Source organism: Sphaeramia orbicularis, chromosome 5 (assembly GCF_902148855.1).
Source record: "Sphaeramia orbicularis chromosome 5, fSphaOr1.1, whole genome shotgun sequence".
NCBI lineage: Eukaryota > Metazoa > Chordata > Actinopteri > Kurtiformes > Apogonidae > Sphaeramia > Sphaeramia orbicularis.
Genome location: NC_043961.1, coordinates 18,180,119 through 18,202,900, shown reverse-complemented (window position 1 = coordinate 18,202,900; position 22,782 = coordinate 18,180,119). Strand labels below are relative to the sequence as shown.

General features: G+C 38.7%; 1 protein-coding gene across 1 annotated transcript in view; it reads left to right on the top strand.

Moving 5' to 3' along the window:
• LOC115419034 (receptor-type tyrosine-protein phosphatase gamma-like) overlaps nt 1-22,782 on the top strand; it is a 662,327-nt gene that overhangs the window by 610,741 nt on the left and 28,804 nt on the right. Inside the window, exons 13-16 of the mRNA XM_030133641.1 lie at nt 412-565; nt 10,813-10,904; nt 16,039-16,130; nt 22,539-22,635. Coding sequence (XP_029989501.1) covers nt 412-565; nt 10,813-10,904; nt 16,039-16,130; nt 22,539-22,635 — 435 coding nt within the window. The remainder of the gene's footprint in view (nt 1-411; nt 566-10,812; nt 10,905-16,038; nt 16,131-22,538; nt 22,636-22,782) is intronic.

The following is a 22,782-nucleotide window of genomic DNA, read 5'->3' as shown; positions in this document are numbered from 1 at the left end:
AGGAAGAACATTTTGTTAGAGACGTAAGATTAGTCTAAAAACACCTTAAACAGGTTTAGAACTGTTTTTTGTCTTGTTGATCGTATTTGTAAAGTGCATGTAAACTTTATTATGGTCAACAGGTCTTATTATGCAAGATTTTAGTTAATATTTTCCATCTCAGCTTCGTCAGAGGTCGTGTTTATGATTGTGGATCTCAGATTCTGCATCCCAACAGTTTAATGAATGAGTGAATGCAGATGTTCCTCCTGATCTGGTCTCAGACCATGGCTTTATTTCAACTAAATGACGGGTTTCCACCTTTAAAGCATTAGTTGTGAGAGCTAACTCTGATGCTAACCATGCTAACCCTCCCCCATCCTTGACTTTCTTCTTCGTTGGTGTCTGATCAGTCTGACCTCTATCTTCCAGACCGACCCGGCGCCGTGACCAACCTGAGCCATCCAGCGAGGCCCGAGTCCGAGCTGGTTCTGGGTCGGGTGGACTGGCTCCTCCCCCTGATGGTGGTGTCAGCGCTGACCTTCCTGTGCATTGTCCTGCTGTTGGCTGTGCTCGTCTATTGGAGGTGGGTCATCACACCAATGGGTTCTGAACGGTAGAATAGAGGTCCAGGTTCCACATTCAGCCCACTTTGATCTAAAGTGGACCGGACCAGTGAAATAATAACATAATAAGCTACAAATATTAACTTCAGTTCACACCTTGTCCATTAGAATATCTGTGGGTCTGTCTGGAGAAGTAGCCCATGTTTCCTTCAGTTCTGAGTGGGAACAGTTGGGTTCCAGGACGGTTCACCAGCATAGGGGGCAGTAGAGTTGGTTCTTTTCAGGTTGAGTACATTGGGTGTCACACATTTTATCCTTCCCTGTGATATTTTTCTAACCGGTTTTTATTTTTATCTCACCGGCCAATCAGCCATGAACTGTAGTGAAGGGGGTGGGTCTGGCGTCATTGTTGTCATCAGCTTCATCGCCATCTTCGTCGTCATTGTTGTCATCATCATCTTTGTAAGCAATTTCCTCAAACATCTTCTCAGATGAAACTATTGGTTGGATTTATTTCAAATTTTATATGCAGCTTCTTTTCAACATCATCATCATCTTTGTCAGCGTCTTCATTAGCAATTTCTTCAAACACCTTCTTCTCCAAAACTACTGGTCTGAATCATTTCTAACTTTGTATGCATCTTCTTTGGGACAATGTCTACAAAGTTTGTTCACAGTTTTCAGAAATTTAGATTTTTAATTTTTTGATGAATTTTTTCAATAGTCTAAATGTTCCTTTTCTTCTAATGGTCCATATTTTAATGGTTTACAACATGTAAATGGTTACAGATATCAATCTAGTTCCTATTGATCACTGATAGAAGTCATATATGGACTTTGAATGAGTTGAGTTCTCCTCCAGTGAAAGTATTGTTACATCCCGGCCAAGGGGTTAACCAAGATGTACATAATACGCTCTTTTTCGTCCCCTCCCAACTCCCAAGCACAAACGCCAGTCCACAACTACAGTCCAATATATTTATTTTTTTAAGTAACTCAAAGAGGGTTAGGGGAAGGCTCAGCTAAAACAACAAACAAAAGTATTCTTCAAAGTCAAAACTAAATTCCCTAATCCAAAATAAATTCAAGAAACAAAATACATTAAACTAACCTAACTCCCCAAACCAAAAACAGGAGAAAAGGTGAAAACAAAAGAGCCACCCTCCCCTACTGGAAACTTGGACTGATCAAAAGAAAACACTATTTACAACTATTTACACCATACATTACAACAGACCAAAACAAACACAGAATGACTGGCGACCAAAAGGAAACACACAGGATCCACGGTTGGGAGCTGGCAGAGAGCAAAGAAGAGACCGAACTGCAGGATCCAGGGCCGTTTTTAAAGGGTTGGGTAATCTGGCTTCACCAATCCGCAGCCTCACCTGCATGGGAAACCAAAAAAAAACACAAAATGCACAGCACCCCTGAAGGACTGGGGGGAAAATACACACCAGAACAGAAAATATATACATATAAACATAAATTATGACCCAGGGTCATAACAGTACCGCCCACTTCTATTGGGAGATTGATCTCCTGCATCCAGACCACGGGACTCTAACATAGAGACAGAACCTGACAACCTCACACATACAGCTGGGGATTGATTCAGATAGAACAGGACTCTGACGTACAGGGACACTGGAACTAGTTTTCTTCCTGCTTGGATCAAACATCAGGATGTTAAACCAGTGATGATGGTCCATCCAGACCCAGATGAAGCCACATCCTGATTCCAGACTCGCCAAAGTCCAACAGTAGCTCATCTTGTTCTAACCCAAACTGACCCAGTTCAGGTTCTCCTCTGTAGGTAAAACTCAGTCATTATGTTCTCCATTATTCTGACGCCGTAAACACTCCACACATTGATTAGTGTGAGTTTGTCTTCAGAGTGACAGCGCCAGGGGAACGAACAGCCTTTTACTGCGTTAATTAAAACTCATTGAAAAGATAAAAAAAATACAAAGGGATTTACCTGAAACCTCCAGGGCCCGCGATTACAAGACAAACAAGCTTCCAAAGATACGATTGAGCGTCATTAATAGACTTTTCAGGCGTTAAAATCACATCCAAAAACCAAGACAGTTTATCTTTGGAGAAGTGATTGTGTGCATTGTGTGAACTTCTCAGAGAACCATCGACTCTCTGATGAATTGCTGCAGAAATGTAATAGATTACATTCAATTTATGAGCATCCAGACTCACCTGGACCAGACATTAAAGCAGATTTAATTTAGTTTATGATGCAGTGCGGGGCTTTAATCAAACCCATGGATGTTCAGTTTGGCCTCATGGAACTCCACTGAAATGAAGGAACCTTAAAGAACAGCAGAGGTCGTTTCTCCAACACAAACACAACGTTCAACATGATAAAAATAAATAAATGATGAACCTGGAAACCAACTCCAATAACCTCCACACTTTTACTCTAGTTTTATATTGAGCTGTTTTTCCACTATAGAGTTAAATCAGAATGAAATAAGGTGACGTCATCATCTCAAACCAGGAAGTGAAGATGAAACACTACAGACGTGACCTGAAACAGAACAAATATGAATCATAAATGATTCAACTGAAGGTTGAACATGAAGAACATTATTTAAAGGGCTCATATTTTGCTAAACCCACTTTTATTAGTCTTTGGTTCATTTATTTGTGTATTTGGACCCTAATAGTTCAAAAAGTTTGAATTTGAACCCTCCAGGTGCTACAAAGCTATCTTTATATTCATTTTGGCAAAAAACGAGTGGATTTCTACAAGTTGTTTCAATTCCTGCTTAATTTGTTGCATCTATGACTAGTTACGTCACGACATTTGCACATATAAGGTCAAGACTTCCGATGAACATTTCTCCGAGTACCATAATTGACGAACATAATAACGAACACAAGTGGCTGAACGGGACAGAGCAGCACGGCCAACAACCTGGAGGGGTGGGGTGTGCAGTGGCTCATTTGCATTTAAAGGGTCAGCGCTCAAAACGACCTTTCTGGTGTCATTACTCAGAAATAGGGTTGAAGATGGACCTGTGGAGTTGAATTAATGAAGAATTCAGACCCAAGCATAGCATTTACAGTTTATATAGACCACCGGGAAATATTTCAAAATGCATAATTCCATTTTTAAAAAAGCAAATATCACTCCTTTAAAGAAAACATCGAACTTCACAAAAATTCTACAGTTCAAGAAAAATCCTGAAATAATTTAACTGAATAGGAATTATATTAAAACGTGTTGAAAACGTAAAAAAATGATGATGATGATGATGATGATGATGATGATGATGATCATGGATGATTGATGGTGATTGATGATGGATAACAATTGATGATTATGACAGGTGAAGCGCCCCATTCATGCCTCTTATACTGATCTGGAATCAGACATTCCTCTGCCCAGTGCCGACCCGGTCCATGGTTTCAAACCAGATTAGTCCGACTTAAATCCAAATCAGACTGAATATGTTTCACTCACTAATCTGCTGTTTCATGTTCATGTTGGACTGAAAGTGGCTTTTGGAGACTCAGACCATGACATGGTGAAGGTGATGAAGACTCTGGCTGTTGTTTACCTTCAGTCCCCTCGTGTCGATGAAATGAGGTGTCAAGTGTTGAAAACACAGCAGAGACATGTGGTTAAACTGACCTGAAACCAGCGACTCCTTCGTGTTTTGTCTTTGTGTTTACATGTTACATAACGTGAGCTGAATCTGACCCAGATCCGGTCAGCTGACAGTGTGGGGGCATGGTCTGGTGGTTCGGCCCCTCAGAGACGGGGGTTTGGGATTTGGACTTTAACCCTCCGTCAGAGCAGCAGGTGCTGAGGGTGGAGTTTAATCCTATTGTGGAGCAAACGTCAGGTCACAACCCCCGGGTTCTGCGCAAACTCCGCCTTCAACAGTCCTATTGGTTGTCTGGCAGTCCCCTGGCCCCGCCCACTTTACCCAAACTGTCCTGCTGCATTCAGAGTCCCTGCAGACTGTGGGGATTAGATCATCCTCTCAGAAACAGGGATTTAAAAGCAGAAAACAGTGATTATTAAGTAAATATATGTAAATGTAACATGTATTGATGTTACTGATATTATTACCATTATTACTTGTAGTAGAAGTGGAAGTCATAGTAGTATTTACATTTTTTTATATTCTACTGTAACAGAGAGGAAGAAAATCACATATTCTTTTAAAAACCAAAAACTGAATAACAACTTATTTATTTTCCAAAAATAAAATCTGTATACACGTCCCATTCAGGCTCTATCAGAAACAGGACAGAACAACAAACTACATTCATTAAACCTCTGAAATGTTCATTAGTTTGTTTGTTTTTTAATTTATTTGTTAATTTGAAGTTTAATTTCAGTTTTATTTTCTGGTTGCATAGCAGTTATATTTGTATATCTTGTTGGTGAATTTACTGGTTTTAGTTGAATGTTTCAGATATTATGAGGACAGCCTTGATTTGAGGTTCATTTACTGAGGTGTGCAAAAAAAAGGCCGAAAAATACTAATATGAAAGCATATTAATAATGGTTTTTACCTGATTCATTCCTTCATTTAGAAGGTAGAGAATTTCAAGTGTTTTTTTTCTATGTCAGAGCTAGACTTAATATGCTTTCATATCTCTTTATTCATTGCAGGTTATAATGTCAGTGCTTTATTATGGAGCGTTGCAGATTTTCCTCATTTTGTTCACATCTAGGAGTTGAGTTTGAGCTCTCGCAGGACATTCGCAAACCACATTTTCCTCATTTGGCAGTCAATTGTCTCCATATTGCGGCATTTATGAGCACAGACGGAGTTATTTCTGCAGCAGTGAAGTGTCAAACGTGACCTCTCCCTGGTCTCTAAATCAGTTGAACTACAACTACAGGAGACTCCTGCCAGATTTTCCCGGGTGGGACTTGAATGCCTCACGACACCAGCTGTCACACACCAGGAAGTGTTGTGGGATTGACCTGTTGCGTATGAGTGTGTGTGACCGGCCCCTTCATGCCTTGCTGGGACAGCCCCGTCCCCTCCTCCCCTCTACCCCCCCATGCCCTCCTCACGGCCCTGGGTTCAGTCCTCTGTTCAGTGCTCGTCGGCGGCAGCATGCAGCAGCCCCTTCCCTCGCCCTCCTCTTCCTTTTCTCCAGGATGAACGCTCTGTGCTCTCTGCTCTGTATCAAATACAGGTACAAACTCTCACACTCACACTGAAAACATAGAAAAAAACCAACAAACAGTCAGTAGAAGGAGATCAGCCTCTAATACAGTGTTTTTCTGCTTGTACTAAAGCTTGATTTCTCCAAATGTTGGTTGTTTTTCAGCCTCATTAATCTGTAACAGTGAATAATAGTATCTAATGTTGTTTCACTGATGGATGGGAGTGTTCAGACTTCACCTCCAGGACAGGTAACACCAACAGCCTGTTAGTCCGACTTAACTCAGCCAGACCACGGTTTAACCCTAACCCGCTTCTGTAGAACTCTGAATACCAGCACGTAGTTCATCTGTGAACAGGTGGAGTGAGTTGGTAAAAGGACGGAGATGATGCACAGGTGGGTGGATTCACCTGTTAATGCGAGTCCTGGTCAGTTTATTCAGGCTGTGATGGAAATACAATATACGGTGTCCTATAGTTTCATCCATTCATTTATTTGTTTTGAGCAGAAGAAAAAACTAAATTTTCATGTGTACAAGGAACTAATAACAGAGCAAATACATTAATAAATAGAGGTGATCACGGAAATATAGCAATTGCCATGTACACTAGTAATAACAAAATAGATTCAGTAAGTATTGTTCAAAAACGAGTGGGAAGTTAAATCCCACCCCCACCTCTCATTTATACAATATAACACATTACTTTTGCTTCCTTAATGATAAAGTTATATTTGTTTGGAATCCTAATAATTTAAATAACAGATAGTAAACAGATTTGGAAAACTGAAGTACATTACACATATCTAATTGCTATGTGTTTAGTGTGAATGTGAGGCAGAAAAACACCTGAAATATTGACATTAAAAATTTAATAATAAAAAATCATCGGTACTTGTAATAATGACACTAAAGACGTTTTCTCAATAATCAATAAAATGTCAGCCATGTTGAAAATCACAGGCTGGATAACGATTATTTCCAAAGTTGAGTCAAAGTGAAAAATCTTCTTAATTTTGCTCAAAATGATGAAAGAATTTAAATTTGATTCAGGATTTTATTCTATTTTATTTTTTAATTCCCATCAATATAAACTTTAAAACTAAAAAAAAAACTTTAAAAACTATAACATTTTTTAAAAAATCTAAAACTTTTTTCTTGATGAAAACATGTAGTATGTGATTAGAGAAACACATTCCAACTGAATATTCTACAGTTAATAAACCGGATGCCCTTTGGATTTTTGTCCTTAGTGATTTTCTTGAATCAGAAACTCTTCTTCATCACATTATCATTGAATGAGCAGTTGAAAAACATACACATTTAGGGATGGATGGATGGATGGATCTAATTTCCAACAGAAAGTGTGTAAAATATCTCTGTATTAATGTTGTTTACTTGTATATTTGTGCTGTACATTCATCCATGTAAATAATTGGTATAAAATAGTTATTCATCTTTTCATGGTCATTCCTTCCTTCCTTCCTTCCTTCATTCATTCATTGTCTGTTATTCAGGTTTAATACATCCTCATTATCTGAGGTTAAATGCTGCTGATGGTTGAATGACTGAGATGTGGGTCCATCAGCTGGTCTTCAGGTCCACAGTGAGGGTTTTCTTGTGGTTTTGGTGGATCCAGTCGTATAAACTCTGCGTCATGTGCAGAAGTAGGTCGATGCTGTTGGAACAGATCAGTGACTTCAGTCGTTGTGTTTCATTACTGTTGGGGAACCCGGCGTGTTGTGGTTGTCGTGGGTGACAGCGGATGCAGACGCCTCTGGGTTTCTACAGTGTTTTCTTCTCAGACATGGGACGTCTCCTCTCGTCTGTGTTTTAACTCTAAACGCCTGCCGTGCATCTCCATTTCAAAACATCTCCGTGTTAAACATTACACTGGTGAGTTTGTCAGACACTGAAACTCGACAGATCTGCTGTTGAGCGCCGTCTCAGCGTGACGTGTTCGCATCACGTCTGGACTCACCGTGTTTGTGTCGCCTTGAAACGAGTCAGTTTGATGAAAAAACAGCAGGTAGAACTGACACAGTTCAGGTGAAGGTGTGTTTGTGTTGTTTCCATTATCACGTGTGTGTGTGGCGTTCAAAGTCCGTCTGTACGTCGGTGTACTCTGACGGGGACGATCAGCCGCCGTCGTACAACCTGTTTCAGTCACCGATTACACAAACAGAAACAAAAAAAGAATCAACTAGAAACTGCCTTAAACCCCTCAACTAGAATCCAGCAAATTTTAATATGCTTCAATGTATTAATACACAAATATAAACACCCTTTTTGCACATACTTACATTTTTCAGTATTTGTGTGATATTTTTATTGATATTCTTTGTGTTCTAGTGTTTTTGCTACTAAACTGATTTTCATTGTTCCTGTGACAGTGACAATAAAGATCTATTCTATTCTCTTTTATTCAATTCTATTAACATGTAAGAATATGGAGAAATACATGTATGTTCCATTTCATTTTACATTTGAAGTTGGAGTAAATGTCTTCTCAGGGATATCACATCCACCATCATTATATAATACTCAGAATATTTCAAGTCCTTCTCCTCAAAACAAAACAACCTCAAACCTTCACAATAAAAACCTCTTATTCAGTGACTCAAAGGTTTGATCAGGTCATTGATCCCGGACGAGCCCCCAAAAACTGCCCGTTTTCATTTAGAAACTGAAAAAAATACATAAAACACTTGTACATCCATTAACAGATTAGATTAGATTAGATTTAGATTAGATTTAATTTATTGGTCCCCGTGGGGAAATTCATCTTCACTGACTGAAAACATTACAGGAAAAAAAAAAAAAGAAAGACAGTAATATTATACAGCACAGATGACAACAACAACAGTGGGGGTAGACATAACGAAAAGAGACATTTATGGGGTGGCAGTTGCAGACTGGTCAGCCTGTCAGCGGGGCCTGGTGTTTAGGGCGGCTATGGCTGAGGGGATCAGGCTTTTCCCAAGACGGGCCCTCCTGAATTTTAATGTCCTGTATCTGCGTCCTGAGGGTAGTGGGATGAAGTAGCGGTGTAATGGGTGTGTGATGTCCTGGACTATTGTGTTTGCCATTCGGGTGATGGATCTGTTATTTAGTTCTGTGAGGTTGGGTGTGGGGAGGCCAATGATTTTAGCAGCTGTATTTGTGATGCGTGTGAATTTGGCTCGGTTGGTGACGGAAAGCATGGTGTAAAAACATGTGGAGCAGTACAGGAGGATGGATTGGATAATACTTTTGTAGAGTGACAACAGGAGGTGGGGTGCAACATGTAGTCCTTTGAGTTTGCGGATGGCTGACAGTCTTTGTTGGCTCTTTTTTTGAATGTTGAACAGAAACACAACTTTTATCATTTAAACCTAGAAGAAAAATGTGTACTCTGGATTTTTTCTATCCTTAACATCTGTCGTCATTATTTAGAGCCGATCAGTAAAACCCCAATGAAACTACCACAATTAAGGCTTGATTTTGAAAGAAATGCAAGTTTTCTGTCATCTTTTTCATGGATTTTGTCGACATTTTCAGCTAAAATACTAAAATCTTTTCATTTTGACTCATTTTACATAACTTTACTCCTGAATATATTCATGTCACAATAGTTTTGAAGGTTCTACTTGGAGTTTTGTGAAATGTTCTGACCAGAAATAAGAGGCTTGGACCAAAAATTCCCACCTTTTCCCTCACTTTGCCGTTGTTGTATGAGGATTCAGATTTCCATTTTGATTTTACACTACTTTTTTCAACATTACAACAGGGATGATGCACATGTACGTCCACAGATCAGATATGTGTATTCAAACTGGATTAGTTTTACATGGGCACGTGGGGTAATGCCACTTTACCACAGGACATCAGTAATATTAATGGCCAAGTCACACTGGATAAGAAATATCAGTAAAGCTACCACAAGTGGGAGGGGTAAATTCATTCACGCTCCGCTGTCCCCTCCTGTCGTCATGTGAGTATGATGTCGCTTCCTGTTATCACTGCCAAGAATATTAATATTGTCCATCAACCATATGATTAAGCTACTAACATTTTTTTACTAACCACATAGCCCTGCTACGTTGCTGAGCTTACCTAAAGCAATCAGAAGTCCCGTGCCTCTAACAAGTGCTTTTGACCTTCTTTTGCTTCTGAATCGTGTTTGTCGTACACCAATTCCAACAGTACGTAAGGTTTTACACGCACTTGTCCGACTGCCTACTGTGGAAAATTGAGTGCTTCTTCAAAACCGCGAAAAACCTCTTGTAAACAGGATATGATGGAAAATGTACACACATATTAACTACTGGTCTATTTGGGATTAGTATTACCTGGGGTCATTTTCCCAGACCCTTTAGCCTTATTTGGACGGTATTAGTTTTACATAGGTACGTGAGTAAAGTAATAATCGCCAGAGATTTTAGTCCCATCCGAATATGCTACGTCAGTAATCATTACCGCACAATGTCATTTAAGATTACTGTGACTTTCACCTTTTGTAAAATTATCTGGGAAAATGACCCCAGGTAATACTAATCCCATGCAAATAGACCAGTGGTTAATATGAGAGTAGATATTCTGTCATATCATGTTTACAGGTGGTTTTTTGCGGATTTTCAAGCATGAAGGCTCTTGAAGAAGCACTCAGTTTTCCAGTAGGCAGTCGGACAAGTGTGTTACCAATATTATTACTGCTTTACCAACGTCCTGTGGTCAAGTGGCATTACCCCATGTGCTCATGTAAAACAAATCCACTCCAAATAGTGCTTTTTACAGAAGGTAAAAATCAGGGAAATCTTTACTGACATTGTGTGGTAATGATTACTGATGTAGCACATTTGGATGGGACTAAAATCTCTGTCAATTATTACTTTACCCCATGTACGTATGTAAAACTAATCCCTTCTTGAATAGTGTCTTTAATTCCATGGTTTTACTGGATTATTATGACTCTGAACCATGTTTTATCTACTGTTGTTTCCACTAATGGGCTCCTGGTTTTGTCTTTAAATGCCTGATGTGTTGGAGGTCAATGTGTCACATTTTATCAGTTCTGTTTGTCAGTAATATTCATAGAATAAAGTGTGAAATGAAGCGTCTGTTGCTGTTTTTTTCCAGACGCTGCTTCCAGACGGCCCATCTCTACGTGGAAGACAGTGATTCACCCAGGGTGGCGACCAATGACAGCGTCCCCGTCATCAACATCCCAGGTAATGCACAAGCAAATGCCATTCTAGACCTGGTACTGGACCCGGGAACTACTGTAGACCTGATATAGGACTCAGGAACCACTGCAGACCTGGCACAGGACTCAGGTACCAGTGTAGACCCGGTACAGGACTCAAAAAACCACTGTAGACTGGGTACAGACAGGGTACAGGATTCAGAAAACCACTATAGACCAGGTACAGGACTCAGGTACCATTATAAACCAGATACAGGACTCGGGAACCACTATAGACTGGGTACAGAACTGCCACTCTAGACCGGGTCGCCATTTTAGACCAGGTACTGGACCCTGGTCTTATGTGTTTTAAAAGCCTCGATCCTTCATGGTCAGCCGGGTGGCAGTCCAGTCCGGGGTTAGAGGTCAGGGCTATTCTTAAAGCAGAGGTCAAAGGTCATGTGGGTCTTGTGTTGCTGTGAACAGTCAGTTTATCAATAATCCAACGTGTTCCTACAGATTCATTCAGCAGTAACAGTGTCTGAAACATATAAGAAATAAAAATGATTGTACATCAGAAAGACAAGAACAAAAATCTAAAAACATTGACAACAAAAATCATTTTTTGGGAAATTCACTGATTTCTCATCAGACTGAGACTAAAATGATAAGATGTAACAGATATGAAAGACTAAACCGGTTCGGTTTAAGTGTCATTACTAAGGTCTAAACTCAACATCACATTCAACAAAACCCTGATGATCAAATACTGACTCATCCTGCCGTAGATGATCAGATCCACACTCGTATCTTCTCCTTTTGTGTGTTTCGTCCGTTCTGAGGTTTTAATTTTAGTGGATGTTATGTCATATCGACGGTGATGCACCATAACCATAGAAACCATGTAAAGTCAACCTGTTTCCACTGATACGAACACAGTCCCAAATATTCTGTTCCTGGGACCAGATCCTCTAACTGGACCAGGGTCTGTTACAAGGACCCTCCTGGATCCTCCTCAGGGTTCTGAACAGCCTGTCCAGTTCAGTCCAGCTCTGGTCCTCAGGTCCAGCATTTGAATCCAAACCTGCTAAATCAGTTCAAAGAATTGGGGGGGGCCAAGTCCAGGTCCTCCATTCACACAGGGGCCAGGATGGGGGTCTGGTCCAGAACAGAGCAGGCCCAGTTCCCACACCTCAGTATGGCAGGGTTGGTGACACCCCCCACCCCCCCAGCTGTAAGTACATGACCAGAGCAGACCTGGACCCCAGCCTGAACTTGGACCCGGACCTGAACCTGGGCCTGGACTTGGACCCGGGTCTGGGCCTGGACCCAGATATGGACCTGTACCCAGACCTGGACCTGGACCCAGTTCTGGGTCTGGACTCGGACCTGGGCCTGGACCTGGACCTGGACCTGGACCCGGATCCAGACCTGGACCTGGCCTTTGACCATATGTCAGTTGGGTTAATTGACTCAAAAGCTCAGACCCAGAGCCCGGCACATCCCATAATCCTCTTTGTGAACCTTCAGCTGGATTTGAGACCTGAAGGATAAAAGGCATGCAGAACATTTACAGAGTTAAAAACAATAAACATACAGCGTTTCCCAAAGGGGGGGTCGAGACCCAAACAGGGACAATGAGATGTTCTTAGTGGGTCCGAATCAGGAATAAAAATAACGAAACAAAAGGAAAATAATGTCAGAGGTAAAAATATGAGACAGCGTAAAAGATTTAACAAGATGAAAAATATATGTTGCTTCAAAATGGAAAATAATATAAAAATATAAAAAGATAATATAAAAAGAAAATGACAAAATAAGAGGAAAGAGACATGAAAGCTACTGTAAATGTAGACATGACGTAAAAGATGAAACAAGATGAAAAATATGTACGAGACATAAAAGAAAAAACAGGAAGTAAATGACAATAAAAAAAAAGAAAAAATGTAAGACAACGTTATGTTATTGGTCTGATCCACTTTAGATCATACTGGTCTGAATGTGGAACCTGAACTAACATGAGATGGACATCCCTGATCTAAACTGTTCTTCAGTCAGAACAGGAACAAACTGAACTTTTACACTGATTTAAACATACAGTACAGGATCAAACCAGAGTGAATGTTCTTGTGTGCAGACAGTTTTGAATCTGTTGAATTCATGTGTTCGTAGATGTTTTCTGATGGTCTTTAAGTCTGAGAACAGGAATGGAGACCAGTAAGTAAAGCCTACTTATGGCTCTGAATTCTGAGAAATCCCATGAGATCAAGGTCTGCGAGGTTTTAACTGATCTTTGCTTTAATGTTGTGTAACATATAATACAGTATTAATGATATAGAATAATAGTATGCTAGCAGACTTCAGTAAATTAGGACATATTAATGCACATATTTACAGTTTAGTTTATATAAGGAAAGCAGGTTTTATGTTATTTAGAAGGGTTAATGTGTTTCATTAATGGGCCTCAGTGGTTCTGACCTCTGACCTGTATTAACCTTCCCACCCACAATGACCTCTGACCCCCGCCATTTAAGGACACACATCGCACACAGGACTCCCACAGTGCACCTTGCCTATAGGCTGAGGTTAAGCTGGTGACAGCGGTCAGTAGCAGATCATGATCTCAGAGACCTGGACTCACATCTAGTACCTCCTCTGTTTACATGGACCCAATGCTAATGCTAATGCTAATAACCTCTGCCAAGGAGGTTATATTTTTGCCAGCGTTGGTTTGTCTGTCTGTCTGTCTGTCCGTGTGCAAGATAACTCAAAAAGTTACAGACAGACTTGGATGAAAATTTCAGGAAATGTTGATACTGGCACAAGGAAAAAATGATTAAATTTTGGTGATCGGGGGGGCGCTGATCTGCCTTGGCGGAGGTCTGCGCTCTCTGAGTGCTTTTCTAGTTATCTTCTGTTACCTTCACTTTCACTGGACATGTACTGCTTTTCCAGGGTTAAATCATACAGGGTTCAGACAGTTTTTCTTCAGTCCTCAAATACTATGAAGGATTAAGACTCACATCAGAATTCAGCAGTAAAAGCTTACGCTAATGCTAACCGCTAACCCTTGACATTCAGTTGCTTCAAAAATCATGTTTGCATTATTTCTCCTCTTTCTGGAGTGTATTTGTCTGTAAAGATCTGCAACATGGACTTAAATACTATATATCTCTTCCATTGTGTGGTCATAATCAAAAGTATAAGCCACATTAACTTTTATTTTATGCTAATCTATAACTGCAAGATAGCTTTACAGCCAGCTAGCTATAACTGCAAGCTAGCTAACAGGTGTAGCACCTGTTTCGTTACATGAGGTGACAGATCTTTTAAAGCTGTGGTGCCACGTCTTTGAACGACCTCCCTCTGTCCTTCTGGTCCATGGACTCTGTTGAGACTTTTAAACAACATCTTAAGACACTCTTGTTTAAGCAGGCATTTTAAATCCAAACTGGCTCAGGGCTGTTACAAAACCTGTTGAACTCAATGTGTTTATTGCATTTTAACTGTATTTTAACTTTATTTTAATTGTATTGTAAACTGTATTTTAATTGTCTTGCACTGTAAAGCACTTTGTGACTCCCTGTCTGTGAAAAGTGCTCTATAAATAAAATTTACTTACTTACTTATTTAGCTTTAGTAGAAACCAATGGATAATTGTTATTAGAGTGGAATTAACAGTTTTTTAAACAAAAATGTCAGATTAGCATTAAAAATGTTTTTATTTCACAGTACTTTTTGTATCTTTTAATTATTGTTGGTGTTTTATATGTATGTTTTTAGTTTAGTGTTTTATGAATAGAATAGAATAGAATATCTTTATTGTAATTGTAACAAGTACAACAAAATTAGTGTCATCCAATCTGTACATCAGATATAAAATTTACTATAAACATACAAATAAAAGCAGCTAAAATAAATAGATTTAAAAAAACACAAAAACAAGCAGAAACTCATCACTCACATAGAAGCGTACATTCTGTTATTGCACTGATCCCATATAAAACAGTATGGTTTCAATGTAGATACCGTATGGATGACCTGTATTGTATGTAACTTCTGCTGCTGCTGTCTGGGCCACGACACTCTGGAAAAGAGGTTTTAAATCTCAACAGGGGTTTTTGGTTAAATGAAGTTTAAATAAACAAAAAATAGTTTTCATCATTTTCTGATATTAGTTTATTAAATATATATTTCTTTGCTTCTATAGTTAAAGTCATGGTGTCCAACTGAGTGGACGTTTATGGAATTCTGGTTCATGCATAATTTTTTTCATGTGTAAAGAGAAATAAAAATACTCAGGAAAAAAATGTTGACTGAGGTTTTCATAATTCATGCATGAATGCCGACACATTTCCATTTCTGATGTAAATGAGTCTCAAAATGTAAATGAGTCTCAAAACACAAAGCGAACGTTTGCTCCTGTTAATATTTGATGATGACTAAACTGAAGGGAACAGACTTATGGTTTTACATTCTGTCACTGAGCATTTGGACTGAACCTAGTGTTGGTGTAACGGTGGATGTCGTCTGTTGGTCAGATCAGGACCTGGTTCAACTGTGTGTCTTGGTGGTCTTGTCTATAACCTGGTTCAACTCTCTGTCTTCATGGTCTTGTCTATAACCTGGTTCAACTCTGTGTCTTCATGGTCTTGTCTATAACCTGGTTCAACTCTGTGTTTTCATGGTCTTGTCTATAACCTGGTTCAACTCTGTGTTTTCATGGTCTCGTCTATAACCTGGTTCAACTCTGTGTTTTCGTGGTCTCATCTATAACCTGGTTAAACTCTGTGTTTTCGTGGTCTCGTTTATAACCTGGTTCAACTCTGTGTCTTCATAGTCTTGTCTATAACCTGGTTCAACTCTGTGTTTTCATGGTCTCGTCTATAACCTGGTTCAACTCTGTGGTTTCATGGTCTCGTCTATAACCTGGTTAAACTCTGTGTTTTCGTGGTCTCGTCTATAACCTGGTTCAACTCTGTGTTTTCGTGGTCTTGTCTCTAACCTGTTTCAACTCTGTGTCTCAGTGGTTTTGTCTATAACCCACTTCAACTCTGTATTTTCATGATATTGTCTATAACCTGCTTCAACTCTGTGTCTTGGTGGTCTTGTCTATAACCTGGTTCAGCTCTGTGTCTTTGTGGTCTTGTCTATAACCTGGTTTACTCTGTGTTTTCCAGATGACATGGAGGCTATTCCAGTCAAACAGTTCATCAAACACGTGTCTGGACTCTACTCAAATAACCAACATGGATTCTCAGAGGATTTTGAGGTGAGACTGACGTGATTAACACTTGGACCTGAATCCCAAATATGCATCAGGTTGTTATTTAGTGGCTGTAAATATACAACAGAATCTCACTTCACCACAGTATGTTCTGCATCCAGAGCAGGTCCTTCAGTACATACATGTTCTCTGATCTGATACTGGGGTTGGAGAAGAATAGAAGAACCAACAGGAACAGGTTTACAACAACCATCCATGACACTGACCTTTAAAACCTCATTAAACTAGTTATGGGACTAAACTACAGCTGGTACAGAGCTGAAAGTTTAGAAGATAACAGGACCTCAGGAGATTCTTCTGGAAATAAAATAATTTTATCAACCACAAGGAGGCGCTCAAGATAAGACAAGATGAGATAAGATAAAACAAGATAAGACAAACTAAAATACCCGTTTGGCTGCCTTATGTTGAATAACTTATGGAACATTATATTTAGCTGCTTCTACTGATGTATTTAATATATTTAATGTCCAGTTGGTCGACATTTCTCAAGGTTAAAGTTTAAAGTTAAAAATCATTCTCCAATTGTCTTTGATTATTATATAACTATCATACTGCTAATGTGCCCACGTGCTAATGTTAATCGCTAATGCTAAAACTAATGTTAATGCTAGTGTCAGGTGTTGTGTGCATTATGGGTAAAATGCAGAAACTGAATTTCCCTACAGGGATAGTAAACCAAAGAGGCTGAAACACAAGGATTATTATCACCAATCCTGTGCTGTCCACGGAATAATTTAGAATATCAACAACCTACAGTAACCTTTGACCTTTATTCAACTATGAAAGCAACATGAAAGAATGACTTGTGTTGCTGAGGCCCAGGCACACTATAAATAAAATGATCTAAAAACTAGTCATCTAAAGCCTATGATTATGTAAAGATGCTAAAACCATAGCGTATAAATCAAAACACTTTATTAATCCCAGGGGAAATTATTTTGTTTTACAGTTGCTCCATGCAAATATAAGAAACGTGGCAGGAAAGAAATTATCAATACTACATATATATGTTTGTATGTTTATGTGTGTGTGTATGTATATATATATATATATATATATATATATATATATATATATATATATATATATATATATATGTGTGTGTGTGTGTGTGTGTGTGTGTGTGTGTGTATATATATATATATATATATATATATATATATATATATATATGTGTGTGTGTGTGTGTGTGTGTATATGTTTTTTTTTTTTTTCAAATATACATATTAAAACACTCTATTAAACACATTTATAGCTGTAAATTGTACAATATGTAGTAGACAAATATGTCAATATGATAGTTAAAAGAAATGTAAATAAATAAGCACAAAACTATTATTGTGTGTAAGTATAATGATGTGATTCTAAGGTGGAATTCAACAGTCTGACCAGTGAAACACACATCACAGCTTCTGGAGAAAGCATCACCTCAGCCTTTTTCTGGTTTGGAGGTTCTTCTCTCCACACAATTACAAAAACAAGCCAATCGTTTCCATCTCATCCATGGATGTTGGTCCAGGTAAAGGCTTGGTTTATGTTCCTCTGCGCTGTTATATCTGCATTCATCTCCAGTGGATAGTGCTGCCTTCCAACCACAGCTCAGATGTCCTCGTGCAGCTCTGTGGTTGAGTCATTTGTAGAAATGTTTCCCTGTGTTTTATTACTGCAGTTTAAGTGACTCCACCCCCGGAGTACAAACTGAAAGCAGAGATAATAAAGACAAAGAGACTCCACGCTGAGATTATATTTAAGTCTCCAGAGTCCCTGGAAGCACCCACGTATCCAAATAACAAAACCCATTTAGGACGACGCAGCACCGATTCAACTGGTGTGAAAGTGCAGATGTCAGTGGTGTTAAAGGACATCAAAAACTGATGCACATGATGATACACAATAAACCCAGAATTTACACCAATATTATCACATTTGGTTCAGGAAGAGTCAATAAAAACAAGATTATAAGGTTGAAAACTGAAATTACATCAGCCAATCAGATGGGTGGTATCATGTGACACCTGATTGTTGTTATATATAGTTGTATATAGTTGTAATAGTTGTATATAGGTGTACATAGTTTTAATAATTGTGTATAATTGTATGTAGTTGTAATAGTTGTATACAGTTTTCCTAAAAAATTCCAGAGGCATTACCTGCATTTTCATAGATAGTTGTATATAACTTAATTATTTGTTAAATTTGTAATTATTTTCTTGAAGTTTTCAATTTCTATGTTCATTTTAAGTTATAAAAAAGGTTTGTTCAACATGTTTTTGGTGAAAAACTGCAAAGAAGCTAACTTTTTCTTACTCAGATTAAATATTTTTTGTGTGATTTTAGGTTCAATGTATTAATAAAACAAATCAAACGAAAAAAATAACTGTAAAGTCACACAAGTGAGGTTGGACTGAAACATAGTGATACTAAATAAGGCAAAGTAAAGGGTTTTATAAGGTAGAAAATGAAGGCAGAAGTATTCAAAAACAGCTCATATCCTCTCAGACTCCTACGAACTACCTCAGAGAAAAAGGCTTTTCCTAGAAACAGCAGAGTGTGGACAGAGCGGGACGCCCTCAGTGAGTTATTTGGAAGCAGAGTCTGTTGGTTCCTCCCCACCGTGATTTCATTTAGGCCTGATGAACGCTGGGAACCCCTTCCCAAATCAAATTACTCCCCACGCCAAAGCCTGGCCATGCAGGAGAGCGGAGGCCCATGCATCAATCATCAGCGTTTAGAATCATCTGTATCGTGATAGGACTCAGATCGACAGAAAAGCTACTCTGAAGGAAACCGCGTAGACGTTAGTGCAGAGATTCAATGTCCATGATGGAGAAACAGCATCAGAAATGTGTAGAGGCCTGGATTTAGCACTCAGGATCATATGGAGGCATTTTAATGTCGTTTGACAGTGAGTTTATGTCTGTGTTGTACGTTAAACACACGTTATGGATTTCTCCTTTTAACCCATAAAGACCCAAACATCCACCGTTGACCTAAACCATCTACTGATGTAGATGATTCATACTTGTTGATCCATTAATCCTATCAATACATGGAAATAGTTTTGTCTTCTCATTGCTGTGATAAAATATGGTCTTCATTGCCGTTGAGGAGCGACCGTCTAAAGAAAAGCAGTAGTGAGTATATACCATCCCAACCAGTATGAATCCCGGATGAGCCCCCATATTTTAGTAACCTGCTTCAAATAAAGGACAAAAGAAAGAGAATCACACACGACATCTACTGACGTAAACTGTCCAATACCTGTTGATCCACTAATCCTATCAATCCCTGTAAATAATTGGTGTAAAATACAGTTATTCATCTTTTCATGGTCATCAGATGTGATCCATTTGGATGTTCAGAGGTTCCATAGTTACCGTGGAAACTCAGTCATCTTCTACAAAATTGATTCACCAGTAAAACACATGGAGTTTGATCAATGACAGTGGATGGACACACTGGATTTATGTTCAGTTAATGAGAGATTTGACTGAAAAAGACACTTTTTCTTCCATTTTCACTGTTTTTGTCTCACTGATAGGCCATGAACTATTGTGAAGGTGATGTGTCGTCGTCATCTTCAATAGCAATTTCTTCAGTCCTCTCTGAAACTGCTGGTTGGATTAATTTACTGTTTTATCAGTATCTTCTTTGGGACAATTTCTACAAAGTGTGTTCACAGTTTTCTGAGAAATTTAGCTTTTTGAATTTTTAACAAATTTTTGAAATACTAAATGGTCCATATTTTGATGGTTTATAACATGTAAATAGTTACAGATATAAATCTAGTTCCTATTGATCACTGATAGAAGTCATATATGGGCTTTGATTGAATTGGGTAAGTTCTCCTCCAGTGAAAGTACCACCCACTTCTATTAGGAGATTGATCTCCTGCATTCACACCACAGGACTAGAACACACAGACAGAACCTGACAACCTTACGCATTCAACTAGGGATTGATTCTTAGATTTTATGTATCTGTTAATATAATTAATCCGATGTTTTAAGACGATGTTTGAGGGACTTGAAGAGGTCAGATGTGTTGAATATTTGTAGATTATGTTTTATTACCAGGGAAACAGGATCATTCAGTGTCTGTAAATGAAGACCCTTTCCCTCCTTCATGTTAAAGCGAGTCCAGACATGTTTATTTCCTGCTCCATCTGCTCATCACATCACCGTCTTTGTGACGTTGCCTTCCCGTCTTACCTGTAACCTTATCCCCTCATCCGCTGCCACCACCAACCGCCCGTGCCTAGAATAAATGGTCAGCCCAACAGCTCTGATAAATCCATGTTTAATGGTGCTGAAACATGGAGCCCAGGCCGTAAAGCTCCAGAGGAAATGAGAGCGAGGGGTCAGAGCCAAATCCAGCGCTGGGTTGGCGGCGGCGTGCTGAGTCTGCAGCCAACAGCTGTTTGTTTGGCACCGACTCCCATTAAACACTGACATACATTCAGCTGCTACGCCTGGAATGGCTCTGGGTCATTTATAGGAACGGGAAGTAAAAGCCACGAGGTGAAGTCCACACAGGAATAATTAACCCCCTGGAATCCGCCCACAGAGGCCCTAACCCTAATCACTCACAGCGCATAGCATGTACAGTGCCATACTAATGTCACAATATTTAGCATACAATGTGTTTTAAACTTTTTTTGACATTTTTTTGTACTTTATGTATTGAGCCATAAACAAAAATACCAAATACTCTAAATAACTGTCATATTTTTAACCCTTTAAATGCCATGTTTGTAATGTAAACAAACCATATTCTTTTATGCAAAAAACTTTTTTTTTTTCTAATATACTATGTGAAAAATTTATTTTGTTTTAATAAAAAGACAAAAATACCAATGGAGCGGTAATGGAGTAAAAGTTTTATTCTCAGCTCTTTAGCACCTTCATTCATTTATCCCTCTGGTTTCCTGGCCATAGAGGTCCTTCTTAATCACCAAAAGTGCATAATCTGCGCAGAGTGGTACTAATATAATATTTTTCATACAATTTGTTTTTAACTTTTTTTTTTTTTTTTTTTTTTTTTACATTTTTTTGTATTTCATCAACCTGAGCCATTAATAAAATTACCAAATACTCAATAACTGTCATATTTCTAACCCTTTAAATACCATGTTTGCAATGTAAACAAACCATATTTTTGATGCTAAACATGCTTTTTTTGTTTGTTTTTCAATCTACTATGTATTAGTATTAGGAGTAGTTTGTTTTGTTTTCTTCCTGGCATATGTCAGGGATTTACAGTAACATTGGTTTATGTACATTATTATTTTTTGCGCTAGGTCAAATGTTAAATGCTAAAATGTGTCAGTGTGCATTTTGTACTCTTGGTAGAAGGAAGTTAGTGTAGGAATTAAACATTAAGCACTTTGGGCACCTTGAAAAGCGCTATTGAAATCTAATCCATTATTATAATTATTGTTGTTGTTTACAATGTGCGGATTTTAGTGGATGGATCAGAATTTGAAAAATCATGAAAAAATGAACAACTTTTGAATTCTAATCTAAAACAAACTGTGAAAAATAAAATGACCTTTTATAACATGAAGTGCAAAGTGTGCATAATATGGTCACCTGGATACCCGAAGGTTAAACATATAAATACATGCAGGAGGTAAACAGGAAAAGACCTCCAGGGTTTAGTCCTGTAATTAATTTTCAGTCTAAATTAGCCCACAGCTCATTTCACTTCCCAACATGTTCGACACTGTGGCCTCGGGTCATGAAAATAAATGAGTCTACCAGCAAAGGGACGGGGCTTCTACTGTGAAGACATGAACAAGTGGAACTCAGGAGAAAAACACCAAATACAAATGTTAACAGAGAAAACACAGAATGAGATGGAATGAGACTGAACAAGTCGAACCGGGAGGACGAGGACTCCAACGAATGTGGTGAACGATCAGTATCTGAAGAAACACGACTGAACAGAAAAGACAGAAGATCTGAGGCTGAAAGAACGAACCAGATAAAAGATAAAAGGAGGAGGAGCCCAGGTTTACCACCGTTCAACAGTGGCATAAGCACCCGAATGTTTCAGATCTGCTGAACCTTTTCAAAATAAAAGCACTAAAACCACCCACAAATAAAACCATCAACTCCAGTGTGAAATGTTTCCATATGTTTGGTTAATTATACATGTGATAATCTGGTGTTTATGAACGACAATGGAACCAGAGTTAAAGACAAATTGAGAACAGAGTCAGTGCACCCTTTGTTTAATTTAACACGTTATAAAGATTATATATTTAAGGTTCATTAAGCATTTGTTTAACCTTGGATTTGATGTCAGTGTTTAATGATCTGTTTTGGTTCTGGTTCTAGACTAAACTCACACATTCACTCGTGTGTGTTTTTGTGTGCATTTGTTTAGGAGGTTCAACGCTCCACCGCCGACATGAAGATCACGTCTGAACACTCCAACCACCTGGACAACAAACACAAGAACAGATACATCAACATCGTAGCCTGTGAGTAAACACAAACACACACAGTAAAGCACAAACACACAAGGAAACAACAAAAAACAATACAGTAAAACACAGCAAAACACCACCTTGGTCCTGCTTAAGGTCCTGGTTCTGGAGGTTCAGAGTGTGGGGGTTCAGGTTCTGCAG